The 17175-nt window shown below is 35.3% G+C and overlaps 1 protein-coding gene across 6 annotated transcripts in view; it reads left to right on the top strand.

Moving 5' to 3' along the window:
• The window catches only part of CUL2 (cullin 2), a 52629-nt gene extending 40761 nt beyond the window's left edge, over positions 1 to 11868 (top strand). For 5 of the 6 annotated variants that reach the window (XM_075144066.1, XM_075144060.1, XM_075144062.1 and 2 more), the window contains 5 exons: positions 1644 to 1710; positions 2905 to 3107; positions 5576 to 5677; positions 6411 to 6527; positions 11215 to 11868. In XM_075144066.1, the coding sequence (XP_075000167.1) occupies positions 1644 to 1710; positions 2905 to 3107; positions 5576 to 5677; positions 6411 to 6527; positions 11215 to 11346 (621 nt within the window). In that variant the 3' untranslated portion in view covers positions 11347 to 11868. Of the gene's footprint in view, positions 1 to 1643; positions 1711 to 2904; positions 3108 to 3983; positions 4722 to 5575; positions 5678 to 6410; positions 6528 to 11214 lie in introns of those variants that run through there. The other variant, XM_075144065.1, reaches the window with a different exon arrangement.
• Positions 11869 to 17175: the final 5307 nt, after the last annotated feature.

Here is a 17175-nt window from a genome sequence, read left to right as displayed (position 1 = left end):
TAAACTTCCACTTTAGTCTTTAGAGAAATTCTTCTTTTCCTTCCTGTCAGAGTAACTTTTCTGCATCAGTTTAGCCCACGGAATAAGTAAGCTGAAAACCATGTCCTGAAAAGATTTTTTTTTTTTTTTCCCCCTCAACATTCTGGAATATCTTCATTTGTTCTTCAAAATCCAGTGCTTCATTTGGTTTCATACAAATTTTTCTTATTCTCTCTCCACTGCTTGCTAGTTTCCAGGAACGGCAGGATTGATGGATTGCATATAATATGAGAATAAGATGATTTTGCTGCTTCTCTGTAAATTTTATTTCTCTTATACAGTCCACAGGTCATTTATGCCCTTCCTTCTTTTATTCTCTGTTGGTGAAAATGACATTTAAATGTACATAAACATAGCTTTGAAAGAATCTTCTAGGAATTGCATTCCTACAGTCTTCTGGTCTTATTTACAGTAGCCAGATTTGTGCCCTTTAGTGCCAGATTTCAAACTGCATAGCTAATTTTCACTTGCGCAAAACCAAAAACTTCATTTCTTAAAGAGAGGAATTTTAAAGATGGTTTTAAGGCCTTTTCTTGCTTAGAGGTAATTTTTTTTCATATTCCTGTTTTGATATATATTCATGTGTGTATAATTTAAATATCAGGAAAAAATGCTTTCCAAAATGGCTGATGTAGCACTTCTCATAATGACAAGAAATTCGTGTAAAAATAAAAAAAAAAAGGAGGAAGAAATTAACATTAATACTAACGCTAGTTTTGCATATAAGATTTTTAAAATACTGATTTTGAGGGGATGCTTCAATTTTTGGGTGTCAGAACAACTTTGAAATGTTACTTCCTAAATCAGAAATGTGTGCTGCTTTGTGAAAATAGGTTTTGGAAGGTTTCACCAGAAATTCGAGGATCTGTAGTCACTTCTTGATTCTGAGATGTTTGCAAACTGTGTGGTTGTGTCTAGACTGAAACCCAAATTGGAAGGTGGCAAAAAGCATGCCCACTTTCAAGCTTGCTCTTTTGGAATTCCCCCTAAAAATATGTTCAGGAATGCAAGATGAGTTTCGTCATGAAAGTCAATGTGTAACTGACTGTGGGAAATACCTGTTAACTAGAAGTTCATGTTTTTTGAAGGATGTTGTTAAAAAAAAAAAAAAACAACAGTAAAATGGATTTTCTGAATTGATTTTAAATAGGATATCAAAGCCATGGAATATAGAATGATTTCACCAAGATGAAAAAATAAAAATACACTTTTTTTATATGGAATTGGAAGGAACAGAATAATAAAACTTAAATTGCTAAACCTCCTAGAAATTCTTCTAAATTCAGTAGAGTTGATACTTCTTTGGAACACTGTTTAACTACAGTATTTTATGCTTGAGAATATGAATGTGTCAACAATCTTTTTGATTTAATCATCAAATGGTATGTTAATAGTAATATTAACATCAACCAGTTCAGTAAATGACTGATGTTCAGTCCATCACCTATCTTCTAAAGGAAAATGCTGTCATGAAATGATCTGCAATGTTTGCATCCAATATGGTGAACATAAAATCAGTATTTCTTCACTGGGATGGTAGTGTGATAATAAACTATTGTAAGTAGTTATATGTGTGACTAATTGAAGTTCATTTTGTTTTGCAGTTTGAATTATTTTACAGTCAGCATTTTAGTGGAAGGAAGCTTACTTGGTTACATTATCTTTGTACAGGTAAAAATAAGTGCTTTGCTAAACTTATGCTTTATACAACTGACAATATTTATTAAAAGTACTTTTCAAATGGCAACAGACTTTGGAGTTGGAACATCATGATTCATATAAAGTCAGCTGACTTATTTTGCATTATAAATTAATTTAATATTTGCTGCTTAGTATTTCCAAAATTTATGTTTGTAAACTTGTGTATGTTATCTGTGATTTATTAAATCCAAGTAAAACTAGAGTTGTACATTCTTAACTACAAAACAGCACTGCAGAACTGCTGAGTTAATAACAATCGCCCTGGAATTGTTTCTGTAGTATCAGATGTCCCTTAGCTGAATATTAAATAATTTTAAGAATGCATATTATACTATTTTACGGAGATATGTAAGTATCTAAGTAAATACATATTTATATTTACTATATAGCAATATATGTTAAAAAACATCTTAGAAGAGGTATAAAATTGTAGCTTAGTTTAGTAAGTATCAGTCAATCATATTTTACTTCAAGTGCTTCCAGTATCAGGCTTTAACGACTGAGCACCGAAACATGTTATGTGGAGGTGAAAACCAGACTAGCATGCAATATAATGTAATGAAAATTTAGTTCTGATAATAGAAAGTTGCCGTTAAGTCATACTCACCTTCACACAGAAAATCTGAATCTGCTTTCAGGCAGATTTCTTCAGTGCTTTTTTTTCTTTTTTTTTTTTTTTTTTTTTTAATTTCTGGGGAATTTAAAGAATATAGGAATATTACGAAAAATTTTACTGGACAAGTCTTCTATTTTGTTTTTAAATCTTTCATTGGAACAACTTTCCTGTAATTGCTATTCTGTGATTCTGTGTAAGCTGTTACTAATTGAAGTTTATGCATTGCAATGCGTTGAGGCTATTTGGAATTTCCTTTTTTTTATTACTATAAATTATATTGCATTATTCAAATTGAACACTGTAGGTTTCCTTTTTCCTTGAAAACACTACTGTTCTAGTAATCATAGTTAGAGTTATTTTTATCGCAGACCACATTCTATATGTGTAAATTCACAACATCATTTTTCATCTTCCCATTCCAAGTGTTAAATGCATACTGAGGTGTGAATTGAATGTCTGGAAATGTAGGAGGAGCTCTAGTAGTTAGGCTTCAGATGACTTTTCAGCACATTCCATCAGTTTATAAAATACTACTTGTATCATTACAGGTGAAGTAAAAATGAATTATTTGTGCAAACCTTATGTAGCCATGGTCACAACATACCAAATGGCAGTGTTGCTTGCCTTCAACAACAGTGAAACTGTCAGTTACAAGGAGCTTCAGGATAGTACACAAATGAATGAGAAGGAACTGACAAAAACCATCAAATCCTTACTTGATGTCAAAATGATCAACCATGACTCAGACAAGGTATGCAGTAATGATATAAAAAAGTTTCATATTTTCAGTTTTGTGATTCTACTATTTGTTGAGGGCTTTTTTTTAATATAAAAGAATCCACTGTTTGCCTTTTTTTCCTAAACTGTATTATTGACCCTTCTGAATAATTATGAATTTGTATTTACAAGGAAAGAGACAGGAGGAAGTAGACTATCTTTGTTTGCTCTGTATGCTTATAACAGCATGGTATGCTGAAAAGGTAATAATGCTAGGACTCTTTATTGTTTCTGTTGCATTTCATCCATATGGCTTTAGACTCACTGCTGTTGGAGGGTAATACTCTTTAAATACACCCCTTTCAAAGTTGTACTGAATCATGAGAAGGAGCCCGAGTAGTAAACCAAAGAGTCTTATACAGATCCTGAAAAAAAAATTGTGGGATTAAGAGACTGAAAGTAACAGCAACCATGTTCTTGCTGACACATTACGGGAGGACGAGGGAGGAGGAAAGGGAGCAAGGGGGGCTTGTGTGAGAGGATTTTTCTGCAATTAGCCAAACTCTGTCATTCCATGAGTTTCATGGAATTCTAGTAATATCTGAGCTTTTTTTGTGGTTAAGGCAATGGTTGATACAGGCTCTGTTTCTGACTCTGCCTCATACTTCTGTACAACCTACGTGAAACCAGTTACCCGTTTTCCCATACAGCGAAGGGCACAGATGACTGTTAAGAAACACTACAGAAGTGCCCATGCATTCCATACAAACTTCAGCATGTGCTTCCAGCTAGCCCAGAAAGCCCAAGTTATTCAGACAGTATCAGGCAGGAGAAACTGAGATAAACTGTTAGCTTCGCTTAGGAGAAGAAATCCAAAGCTGCTCTGATAGCTGCTTTTTTTTTTAACCAGGAAAATATTAGAAAATGGAAAGTGAGATCACAAGGAACAGTGGCTGGGAAGATGTCTGTTAAACCATGGGTGAAATATAACACTGGGAGCTATTACAGAAAACAGTGAGATTTTTCCTAATCATAGAAAGTTGCCCATTATTTAAAGGATTTTACATTTATTTATATCTGCCTTACCAGGTTTGGCCAGTTTCTTTAAGCATATGTCATTGAAGAGCAAATGGTATAGCTTTCCAAGCCTTTTACCTTTTAATGTTTACCACTGCATTTTCTGATTCTTTAACTTGCAGGCTGTTGTGGTCAAACATCTCTGCTAATTCTATTTTCCTTGCACTCCATCCAGCAATGTGAAAGCTGATCTGTAGACAGTCTATCAGCTTACTTATTGAATATGCCAGTGAACTTTAGTGGCTTAACCAGTGAAATTAAATACACTAACTTCTCTTTACCTGTATCTGAGCACAGAAAAGTACAGTGTATTGAATGTTGTAGTTTGCTTTTGTTTGGTTGGGTTTTTTTGAAAGAAAAAAAAAAAAAGAAAAAAAAACCTTTTGGCAAAACCTTTGTCGGTTCATTAGAATCGTGCTTTTTGAGCTCATGCACAACACACAATTTATTTTGGGTTATAGTCAGCCATGTAAGCACAATACTGCTAAAATTTAATGTTAGCTTATATTTCTTAAAGCTGTTGATCTTTGCGTTTTCATGTTAAATTTTCTATACTATGGCTGCATATTATAATATATTATAATAAAGAATATTTGTTGCAGAATATAAAATTAGAATTAATATTGTTTTGAGTATATATTTAGATAAATATTGACTGTGTTTACTAAAGTATTTGCACTTGAGGCAGCCATGGTTTGGCAAGATTCCAAAGTCTAAGAAGCCCAGTAACTTTATTCTGCTGGAAATTGGTAATATTTGTACAGACTACTGCCTGGAAACGGCAAAGATCGGTCAGGTCATCCTGTTGGTTGAATGTAAAGGTGTTTGGACTGCAGGGAATAGTTACCATTTATTGAAAGAAATGGACTTTTACATGTGTGGAAAAGAATTGAGATTCTGACAGGAAAAATTAGAAATGTAGAGATAGATATGGAACTGTAGAAGTTGCAGTTTGTCAACTGTTTCTGCTATAACATAACAAAATGCTTAGATGTGTTTCCTTAAATTCTGGAAGGCAACATTAGTAATAGTTGTGAAAGCAACAGCGCTCTCTTGAGGTTCTGCCATAAATGCAAATCCTACTTTCTTTGAAGGGAGAAAATGAGTTGAAATGGAGAGTGTTTGCAACTAAGATAAGCTGTTGAAGTATTAAAACAGAAATTGCTTTAATCATATTGACTTGTTAACAATATTCATGTGTGTCAGAGTTCTTTATAGTGTTTGCTAAAATAGACTTGATTTTTAGGTTAGTTAAACTGCAGCTTAAAAAATTGCCCTGGTTCAGGTGGCATTTTAGAATTTCCAACTACAAATCTGCTGAAATTGTTTGTATGTATGCAAGCCCCTAACTGTGATTTTTCAAAGTAAATTGTTATCATTGTCTTGTTCCATTTCTGATTTTTTTAAAAAGATTCTTTATTGCAGGAAGATATAGAGACAGAGTCTACGTTTTCATTAAATATGAACTTCAGCAGTAAACGAACAAAATTTAAAATTACTACATCAATGCAGAAAGACACACCACAGGCAAGTATTCTTTGGTGTTTCTAACTTGAACACCTTAGGAAGCTTATTTTTCTAAAATTGAATTTATTGTATTAGTTTGGTGTAAGCAGATGAAGAGTCCTTGTGTAAGATTTACATCACTGTAAAGAAATTATTTAAGTTTAAAGCTTAAGCGCTGCAGATTTTTTTGTACTTAAAATATAGGCTGGAGAAGATGGAATAGGGAATATGAAAGAGGAAGAAAAAAATAAAGAAGAGGCATTCCTCTTGCACCAATTGGGATTGACATTTAGCTTGTCTTATCTAATGAGACTTTTTTGTTGGTAGTGTTTATAAAAGCAACTTATTCCAGGAACAGCAGAACCAATCTGTTTTCCTATGGTTTTGTGTCCTTCATCAACTAAAATTAACTCCAGTGTTGATAATCCGTGTTGCCTGTCTATCTCGTAAGACACAGGATTTTGTACAAGAAACGTATGCGCTTCCAAACTCAATACATTATAGTAAATTCTGCCTGCCCTTCTCCCTAGCAAAAACGCTGGTTTGAATGTCTCTCTCCTACCGCCCTGCTGACTTTCATGAAACCTGGTATTCTTGATTTATGGAAGTATTTTGCCTGGAATTGAATTTCACCTAGATTTTTATATTAATTGGCCACTTTTAATAAAGTAAAAAGTATAGATTCAAGATACTTTTATGAAGTGTTTATTGATCTTACTATATTTTAAGCATTACTGTTCTTCCTATATCGCAGGAGATGGAGCAGACCAGAAGTGCTGTAGATGAAGACAGAAAAATGTATCTTCAAGCTGCTATAGTCCGTATCATGAAAGCACGTAAAGTGTTGCGACATAATGCTCTTATTCAGGAGGTAAGATGAAATCCTCTTCTTAAACATGATTTGATGAAAATCTTGCAGGTTAGTTGAGTAAATCATCTGACCACAAAACTCTCCCATGTCAAAACTAATACTTCAGTGAAATTAGTGAGAATTTCATCGGAGTCTACTTTGAACTGCGGTACTGGGGCATTAGCCGTGATCCCTCAATCTTGTAAATGTGTCTTAGCACTAAAGCATTAAGTGCCTCTGTGCTTGCTCTTTCCTGGTGGGTGGTTCTATGCCGACAGATGTCGTATCCTATAAGAATCATTGCCAGAGCTATAGGTTCAATTGAAAACCTGAGTATGGGTGTTCTAGGTATGGAATTTCCATAGAAGCACCTAGCCAATTTTGAGCTCTAATTGTGATTTTATTCTAATTCATGGCTTAAATTTTAAAAGTTGTCTGAGTACGTAGACATGCACTTCTTAATCTCCCTTTTCTATTAAGTGGTACAGTTGTCTAGATTTTTTAGATTCTAGATTAATGATCTGTGAACTGTGACAGACTGGCTGGGAAGGAAGTGCTATTTCTTTTGTTTTTCTCCCACTTGCCCATCTGTGCTAGTTGCCTGCCTAATTGTATTTCTTACTCCAACCTAACCTTTGCTCCTACCAACCAGTTCCCATTTTTAGTTTTCTCAGCCTTCCAAGGCATTCATTCTTCAGTCTAATTCATTCCTGTGTCTCCTGAACCTTGCTGGATAGCCTCAGAGTGGACTGGTGGGAGAGGGAATAAAGATTCCTGCTTTATTGGACCATTTTGAGCATGGAGGTGGAGAGGCATTCAGTCATTTTGAGATCTGCTGTATGCTTATGTCTTGTGGTAATGGAGGAAAGAGTTTACCACAGCCACCTCTTAATTTTTATTTCCTGATAGAAATAAGCAGCTACAGAGAGCTTGGAAGCCCAGAACTTGCAATGTGAGACATCTTAAAGGTTTTGGATATTGAAATAGTGCTAACAAAAATACTCTGAAAGCAAGCTTAATTTAACAAACCTGATTTTGAATATCTAAAAGATGAAGCAGTGTAGGTCCTGATTACTTCTCAAAATCTTTGGTTATTTGGTTTCCTGTTACTTAAATCATCCATGCAATTATAATTAAATCCTGTAAGAATTTACAATTAAAACTAGAAGATGGTAGGCAAGCCCTGTTTCATCTTTGAAAATACTTTTTTCTCCCTATACTCAAATTCTTAGAAAAAGTTTTCAAACTGTACTTTGCTTGAGACCAGTATATAAGGGTGGAATAGATTACAAAAAATCCTTTCTGGTTGCTTCTTCCTCTGTTTAACTCAGGAGGTACTATCTGACATGCCTCTGCTGCATTTTGCTCTCGCAGTACTCTTGCAGAATAGTATGGTCTATTAACATCAGGAGCTTTTTCATGCTTTGCAAGAAAGGTGGATATTTTGATTGTTACTCAGTTAAAAACTAAGTAAAGTTGGTGCTCCATTTATCTATTGCCAGCCACATCCACCTGTTTTGTTTTTTCACCTTGGCTTTTAACTAAATTTATGCCCCTTTTGAAAATAATTTCTTTTATCATTTAGTCTTTAGTTCTCAATTTTGAATACCACTTATATCCTAGATGGATTAGAGCATTTAAAACTGAAGGCTAGGCTTTAAATAGTTAATATCTATGCTGCAGTGTAGTGTGGGGACTTGATGTAGCCTTAAACGAGCAATTGTGAAACCTCAAGCAATAAAGTGAAGCAATACGAAAAAATCCACTAGGGTTAATTTTTCCTTCTTTTTTGCACTCTGAATTAATTTGTGTCAATTTCCATGCTGCCTCAGCTAAACTGTTACTGGGATCTGCGCTTGATTCTTTAAAATGTTAGCTGTCCTCTCTACAGTCTGTGATATAGATGTACTCCTAGGCACTTCAGAAATTATTGCCAGGTTTCAGAGCAAATTGTGGGGAGACATGTTTTTGTATAGTTAATGCTTAAACAGGGAGATGGAAATCTCATGTTAAGTGGAAATTTTATTTAGTTATGTCTGCATTGAGCTCAGTAACTTGTTTTGCATCGTATTGTATGAATAAGGCCAAACTGCCAATGGTTCCGAGTTGAACATGCTCAGCTTTCTCACTAGACTGACTTTTATTAAAAAATTAATAACCATCACTTCTATTAAACTTTTAGAGCATACATAATTAACTTCTTGGCTGTCCAACTTCCTTTTTTTTTTCCCTTTTAACCTTGTAGTAAGATTTGATTTACTGTCAAGAGCCTTTTTATTTCTTAAAACATTCATTTGTGATATTGTTACTAATTATGGTGACACTGTTACTTTTATAATGATGTTTATATACTTATGTATAATGTATTCACTTAAAATTTCTAGTCTGACTTCTTGAGGAGTAAGAATGAATCTTTTGAAAGGAATGAATGGTTAATATTTTCTTGACTTATTAATATTTTTTCTGAGATACAAGGGCAGAATTATATTGTTATTAGAGGTATGATTCAAAGACCCGTAGCCTTAATGTAGTTAGCTCTGATTCGAACAGTTAGACTCCAGCACCACACATTTCATTTAGCGTGAGGTGTCCAAGAAAATACTCAAGGCCCTCAGTAGCCCTCTGTATGTTAGCATGTGGTCTTTGCTGAATTGTTAGTTGTGTTAGATACACCCTGATAGTTTTACTTCTAGCTCCATGCTGCAGTCGCTTACAGGATGAGGTAGCTTTTCCCTTAAAATGAGTAAGGTCAGTGGGAGTAGTGGAGGGGAAATGTCAGTGCAGTCATTCCCTGAAGATTTTTTTGTTCTGACCATCAGGTATTTCTATCCAACCTTCTTATTTGTATTATCTTTAATAAAACAAAAAACAAAAAGACCTTACCAATACAAAATCCCACCTTTTGTTCTGTCCTAAGTAAATACGTGAAGTATGATGATGACAATCAGTTTGAGAATAGGGCTGAAGTTAGGTGAAATCTGAGCAGACCTATCAGCTTGTTAGCACCAAGTTTCTTCTCATTTGTACTGCTGTGGAACGTACCAGACCCTTGGCTGCTAGCCCGACAAAGCTTGCTCTTTTGAGCTTTTTGTTTGCTTTGCTGGGTGAATTCTACCTGGTGAGTTCTGTTGGCTCACAGAGGGCTCCAGCAAGCTCTAGAGCTCTGGGACAAAGCCAGCTGTGAAAAGTTGTAAAGAAAACAGGAAATCCAGCTGAAATAAAAATCACTTTCTTTTACAGAACAAATGAGAAACTACAGGCAAAATATATTGTGACACTTGAGTAGTAAGATCTTTTGTTTGAAAAATTTTCCAAGTTAATAGATATGCATATTCTGTTACTACACACCATTTTCTCCTCTTCTCTACAAGTGAATGGGCAAAACTGAGAACTATTAAGAGACATCTCAAGTTTTGCCTGTAGTGGCATTCTTCCACAATGCATATATATACATTTGTTTTTACAATAAATAATTTTTTACTGTATGTATTACAAAGTTCCAGCATAGCCAGATGGAACTTGCCAAATTGTAGGGCTATCTTCAGTGACTGAAGAAAGAGAGGTTCATCCTGATTGTCTCAAATTGTATAGGAAAGGAGGTCAGTGGTAGGGGGACTCCATTTACACTTTCCAGACACCTGAGCAGTTCGAGTGCCTTCCAGGACCAGGTATACAGCACTGCAGGGGATCCAGCTCACATCTCATATCCTGGCAACTGCAACAGCAATGAAGTAGTGTAACTCTACAAAATGATTATTACTTGGGCCATGTCTTTTCTGATGAAAAGTGTCATCTAGGGCTTTTCAGCAAATTTCCTGAAACAGGAGTGTTATTTTTTTCTTGCAAATTTGATTGTCTAGTGCAGTAGAAGTTCTGAGGATAGGTTGCATTTTTAATATATTTAAACTGTGCTATGAATAAGGTCTTACTATAACATTATAGTCAGATTTTTTGGTAATTTGCTATGTACCTGTTTACATGTCTTCTAAACATGTCTTTTTAATGCTGTAAAGAAAACACAGGTTTCACGAATCTTTATTAAATGAAAATATCTGCTCTATCTTTTTATCATAACAAAAATGGTGATGGATGAGAAGAAAATAGTGTTCAACTTTAGAGGTAGTTTTGAAAAATACAATCAAATGAAATTTAACCATTCAGAATTGTATAAACTATTATGAAAACTAAGATTAACAAAGTAAGATTTCCAAGTAAGACTGACGTAACTCAAACAAAATTTGGGAGTCCTTAAATTAAATACTCCAGAACAATGAAAGTACGTAAACAGAAGTAAAAGGGACCTAGTCTAGGAAGATAAGTCAGTTAGCAGAGCCAGCATGGAAAGGCACATATGGATTTACAAAATTTTCACTTTGCTTAAACTGTGATAATAATAAAGTGAAGAAATGTGTTAATATTAGATTAATTTTTAACCTGAATATTTATCTTCATTTGTACTGTGACGAATTAAGCAAGCAAGAGGACTAAAAAGATCTGGTTAACATGCAGGCAAACTAACCAATGTGCTGAACAGTTGGTTTAAGTGTCCTGACACTCATATATAGAGAAGCTTTGTTGATTGTTATAAATGAACTATTCCAGGTTTATTTAATCCTGTCTTTAAAAGAAAAATATACTGAATTTGCCTTAAAGCCCTTAGCCCTGTTGTAAATAAAAATAACACAAAAAATGTGTCTTTCTTTTGCAGGTAATTAGCCAATCAAGAGCTAGGTTTAACCCAAGTATCAGCATGATTAAGAAGTGTATTGAAGTTCTGATAGACAAACAGTACATAGAGCGAAGCCAGGCCTCTGCAGACGAATACAGTTATGTAGCATGATGTTGCTATCCTGCAGGTATGATTGTAAGGAGATCATTGCCGTCACTGTTTGGTGTGTTCCTGTGGGAAGAGGCAGGCCTGTGCCTCCATAATTGGTCACTTGGCAGCCCCTGTTTTTCTGCTGTTTACAACATCACCAGTGCCATGTCATGAGCGTCAATGAAAATGCCTATAGATATTTCAAGCTCATGTCATTATGACATTTCTTAAAACTTTACTAAAAGAATGAGTGAAGTATTGCTGAAATGTGGAAAATTGGTTGGGTACCATGCTTTTTTTTTTTCCTTCCCTTTCATGTTTGCAGTTGATGTTTTTTAATGTATCTTAAGACAAAGAAAAAAAAAACAAAAAAAAACCCAAAAAAACAACAAAACAAAAACAAACAAAAAAAAAAAACAAAAACAAAACCCTAAATATTGTAATATGACAGATAACCTAATAATTGTATCTACATTAAAATGTAAAAAAAATGACGAACATGATACTGCTGCTTGTCAAATAAAAAAAAATAAAGTTATATAATGTGTCTCTAATGATTGTAGAAATGGATATAGCATTAATGTCTGTAAATATTATTCAGACTTGGAAGAGTAAAAATAATGTTATGTGTTTGGGTTTTGGATAACCTCAGAAGTAGATCTGACGTAAGAACTAATTTATATAAAACTGAATACCAGGTATGTTATGTTTGATGTGATTATAAAAAAATACTTACGGTTAAGTGCTAACACATCTTGTTTTCTTGAGATTAGGCTAACTTACATTCTTAGTGCCTGAAGGCCTACTCTGTGTCTCTTAATCTCATACTGTAGGAATACGTTGTAACAGAAAATAAACAGACATTTGAGGGGATTTAAGTGGTGTAGTTCACAAAGAGTTAGGAATGGTTATCATGAATATCAAAGATATAGTTCGGTGGCTTGTGAAACCACCCTATTAATGGGAAAGAATATAGCAGACTGGTAATTGAAAAAATGTTTCACTAATGCATTGGGTAGAAACACTACATGGATAGGTACTGTGTTTGTTTCCACATAAGCCCATATGGTTTTTTTCTTGTTTTCCCGCCTAACTCATCTGGTTGTATTTATCATATTTTGTTTTCCTCTGACCCAATTAGATTTCTAGCTATTTGGGCAGGACAAGAAATATGGGCTATTTGATGTCCTGCATGTTCATCAGGGATGGCATGGTGACAGTTCACTCTTACATAAGCAAAGTATAATTTTAAAAGGTACTAACTCTACCGCTGGAAGTAATTGGGGTTTAATAGCATTAAGCGTGTGAACACACTGAATGCCTGCTGTGGAAAAGAGCTTCCTCATGGCTATGCCTGCAATTGTTATTGACAGGATAATTATTAAGTTAACTTCAAGTGTTCTATTTTTGCCAAATTTTATTTGTGTGCATATAAAAATATATATGTAGATACATAATATTTGCAATATTTTTTTAGATTGTGTGATATTTCATCATCTACTAAAAGTCCACAGATCAAGAATTAATTTTAAAGGAAAAAACCCTTTGGGGGGAGCTTTTTCCTTCTTTTTTTCTTTTTTTAGTTCTTCACTGTATGAAAGGTTTCTCTTGGACTCTCAGATTGTTACTGTGTCTTAAGAAATGGCATCAGATTCATACGTCATCCGGAGGGTATAGTAAACTTTGTATAGTTAACTAGGAAATGCATCAAGAAGCGGTAATATATTTTCCTCCTATATGAGGGTCAATAAAGGGCAATAAACAATAAAGGGCACTAAACACTTCTTCCATATTTATGGTATTTTATCCACTGCACTAAGATCTAGATTTTTTTAAATGGATTTATGTCTTAAAGAAGTGGGTTTTTTAACTGATCATGCAGTAGGTCATTGTCTGAAGTGGTAGTTCAGAGTTGTGTAAGTGTGTTGGGAGACAGCAAAGGTGCATATAGTGTCACTAAGTGTAGTAAACAGGAGACACATTAGCATAGATTTTGACTGGAGTGACTTTTAATCTAGTGTGAAACATTTTATAAAAACTAATTACTTCTTATGACAAAAAATAGAATAGAGGGAATATTCTATGACAAAATACAAAAAATATTGCCTAACATTGAGTCGTCCAATCCTTTCTCCAGAAAACAAACTAACAGTGACACCAAAGCTTCTGGAAACAAATATGTTTTATCTTGTAACTTGTGTATGAGTCAACAGATTTTAAGCTTGTTTCTTCATAAAAGGGTTAATAAAAGCTTTATTTAAATTAGATTGAAGTAGCAAAATTTTAAGACTGACTTTGAAAAAGCCTTAACAAATTTATTTTCAGAATCCCTTCATAGACAAAACAAAAACTTTACTGCTCTAGCCCAAACGTGTAAGGTTTTAGCATTACCTTATCTCTGAATTTTTGCATACCTAAAACATCAAAAGTAATATTTTGGTTTTTAGATAAGCATGCTGCTGAGTTCTGACATGTTTAGTGAGTTAAAAACATTCATATGCCAGTGCAGTTGGCATCCCCAGACAATGTCTCTCATAATTATACACAGACTCAGTCTTTTCAGTGCCTCTTGGGAAACATGGCTATTGCTGGGAAACATTTTGAATTCTGCTTTATAACTCACACCTTCCCCCTAAGGAAAAAAGTAGTGCAGAGATTCAGCCGTCTGTAGCTGGGTTAGGTCACTGAAGTCATCGCTGGCACAGTGATGCAGCTTATAGTGCAGCGCTACAACCTGGCAACTCAATACATCTGGCAAGTGTCATTTCAAAATACAAAGTGCTGATGGGTATTAACAGGAGGGGCAAATTATAAAAAATGAAGACATCCAAAAATCCTATGCATTTTTAGTTTTTCACTAGAAGAACCTGGTATAATTATACAGATTTTGTTGATTTGCCCCTGTACTCGGCACTGGTGAGGCCGCACCTCAAACACTGTGTTCAGTTTTGGGCCCCTCACTACAAGAAGGACATGGAGGTGCTGGAGCGTGTCCAGAGAAGGGCAACGAAGCTGGTGAAGGGTCTGGAGCACAAGTCTTGTGAGGAGCGGCTGAGGGAACTGGGGTTGTTTAAGTCTGGAGAAGAGGAGGCTGAGGGGAGACCTCATCGCGCTCTACAACTACCTGGAAGGAGGTTGTAGTGAGGTGGGTGTTGGTCTCTTCTCCCAAGTAACAAGCGATAGGACGAGAGGAAATGGCCTCAAGTTGCGCCAAGGGAGGTTTAGATTGGACATTAGGAGAAATTTCTTTACTGAAAGAGTGGTCAGGCCTTGGAACAGGCTGCCCAGGGAAGTGGTTGAGTCACCATCCCTGGAAGTATTTAAAAGACGTGTAGATGAGGCGCTTAGGGACATGGTTTAGTGGGCATGGTGGTGTTGGGTTGATGGTTGGACTCGATGATCTTAGAGGTCTTTTCCAACCTTAATGATTCTATGGTGCTATGATTTGTTATAAGCCTGTTAACATGTATGACCTGCTAGTTTATTGGGAGCCATACATCTGAGTCTGGAAACATAATGGTTTCATACATCTCATAAATTTCTAATATCAAAATGCATTTTACCTCTAGTATTGAGTGTTACTGATAATTCTTACGCCAACTGAAAATGTATTTCTATGATATTTTAATTTGTCTTCAGATTGATTATTTTATTCTAGGAATGAAAAATGTGTACCTGTATTTCAGTGTGTTGATACATATAGGGCTGCTGGAGCTATGAAAGGTACTTAAATGGCCATAACGTGAGAAAACAGTTTTCAAAGTGGAGAGTATCATTACTTTTTAAGAAACCTTTCAATGAGTACCTCACTTTTCCAAATAAGGAGCAGAGTACAGAAATTGGTCAAAGGAGAAATACATTTTATAAGCTGGTATCTTTCAGCTATGCTTAGAAAGCCATTTCTTATCCTTAAAAAAGGGTAATTTTAATTTTAAAAGCAAGTCTTACAACATAGTGTTGATTCTTGAGCAGAATAAACTTTTTGTACCCTAGGGCAAGTATGTTAGGCCTGTCCATGCTTTACAAATATGGTAAGTACCTAGAGTTAATTTATCTAGGGTATTACAATCTATGAAAATATATTCTCCAGAAGCAATTGTTCTTGCACTGAGTATTTGCTCTTATTACAAATATGAAGTTATCCTTACTTGCTTATGGTAAGTTGTACTGCACTTCCTAGCTGATAACAAAACAGAGTTTTTGCAGGTTGTCAGACAAAAGAAGAGGAAGGGTCAAAACGTTGTTTGGGTGTAATAATTTTAAAACAATGCAAGACTTTGCTGGACGCAAGTATGTGTGTGTGTGGTTTTAAAGAGGGAGGGTGAACAAATATGATAGTAAAGTAACCAGACGTGTAGCTTGGATGTGCATTTCTTATTGTCTCCATTCTGTAGAATTCACAATTGCATCAATAAGGGAAGAAAATAACAGCCAGCAAAAAGAAAGAGGAAGATGAGGAGGCTGGCCAGTTGGCCTCCCTTTTAGAAGTACTGGAGTTGTATTTTTGTGTTCATTATCTTCATATAGTTTAAACATGCATATGTTAATTAACAAGATTACTTCAGTAATCAGGAAGAAGTGTGCTCGAAGCAATGCATTTGACATAGCCATGTGTTGGTGCTGCTCCCACCAGCTGTCCCAGGAGCACGCAGCACAAGATGAAAGCTCCCGTAGTCTCCCCAGTAAGTCCAGTCTTGCATATGCATCTGAGAAGCAAAGGACTCTTCTAAGCCTGACAAGTAGTACGAAGCAATTCAAAAGATATTGTTAGTCACTTCTAAAACAGTTCTAGTCGTTTAGGGAATTACTTCCACCATTCATTTCTACACCGTCTTTATGGCCCTTGTGACTGAAAGCTATCAGTGGTGATTTAAGCAAAGCTGAAATGCTCTCTTGGTTGGTTGCTTTGACTGGAGTGATGAACAGCTTGCATTAACGCCGTCTTAAGTTCCTCCTGCTCAGCTGGGGAAAGTGATGGGTGTGTGCATGGCTAGTCTATTACAGTATCAAGTGAAAACTTTACACTTGAACCCCTGGTGAACTTGCTGTATATGAACCCTTTCTAGAGCTTCTGAACTAGCCAGAAATCTCCTCTGGTATTTTATACTGAGGAGGGCTATACTAACCTTGTGTGTCCTTCTGCTCTTCCACCGAGATAAATAAAATCATACACTGGTGTTCCTATAAATGTTGCTCTCATAATCTTCTCTGATGTAGTGTTATATACCAGGAACAGAAAATGCTGTATTTTGGGACTACAGAAAGCAAAGCAGGATGGATGAAACACTTTCCAATGTCTGTATAGCCAAGGCATCAATTCTTTCCACCTGACTCTTACCCAACCAAATGTTTGACATATTAGTGTTCACAGGAGCAACGGATACACAAGGAGATTGTTAGGCATGTTTTCATCTGAAAGAGGCCTTCTTCTTAGCATAATCATTGAATGGTAAACACTGTAATTATCACCTTTTGGTGGAAGCTAGTGGTTCTGATGTGTGTCAAACTATCTTTCCAGCAGCTGTGAACAGGAGCAGTGCAGTTGCCAACAGTTATTAAAGAGGAGTAGTTTGAGGACAGTTTTGAAACTTGGCAGGTCACTGTTGCCTGTCTTTTTGTGATGGTTATATTGTCCATAACTTACTAGGTATATATGATAAAAAGTGTAACACTTCTCGGGTAGTTTTTCACATTATGTTGAACGGTTTCAGTTGCGTTTCATAAGAAATATTTGGGCTGTTTTCCTAAAAATTCTACGCATGGGGTCCATTTTCCTTTCTTCTTTCTAGCCACCAGCTTAATAGAATTCATGGTCGTCAAAACTTGAGTTTGAGAGAATAAAAAAAAAAA

Source organism: Calonectris borealis, chromosome 2 (assembly GCF_964195595.1).
Source record: "Calonectris borealis chromosome 2, bCalBor7.hap1.2, whole genome shotgun sequence".
Taxonomy (NCBI): domain Eukaryota; kingdom Metazoa; phylum Chordata; class Aves; order Procellariiformes; family Procellariidae; genus Calonectris; species Calonectris borealis.
Note: the sequence above shows the minus strand (reverse complement) of the source record. Positions and strands in the feature narration are given on the sequence as shown.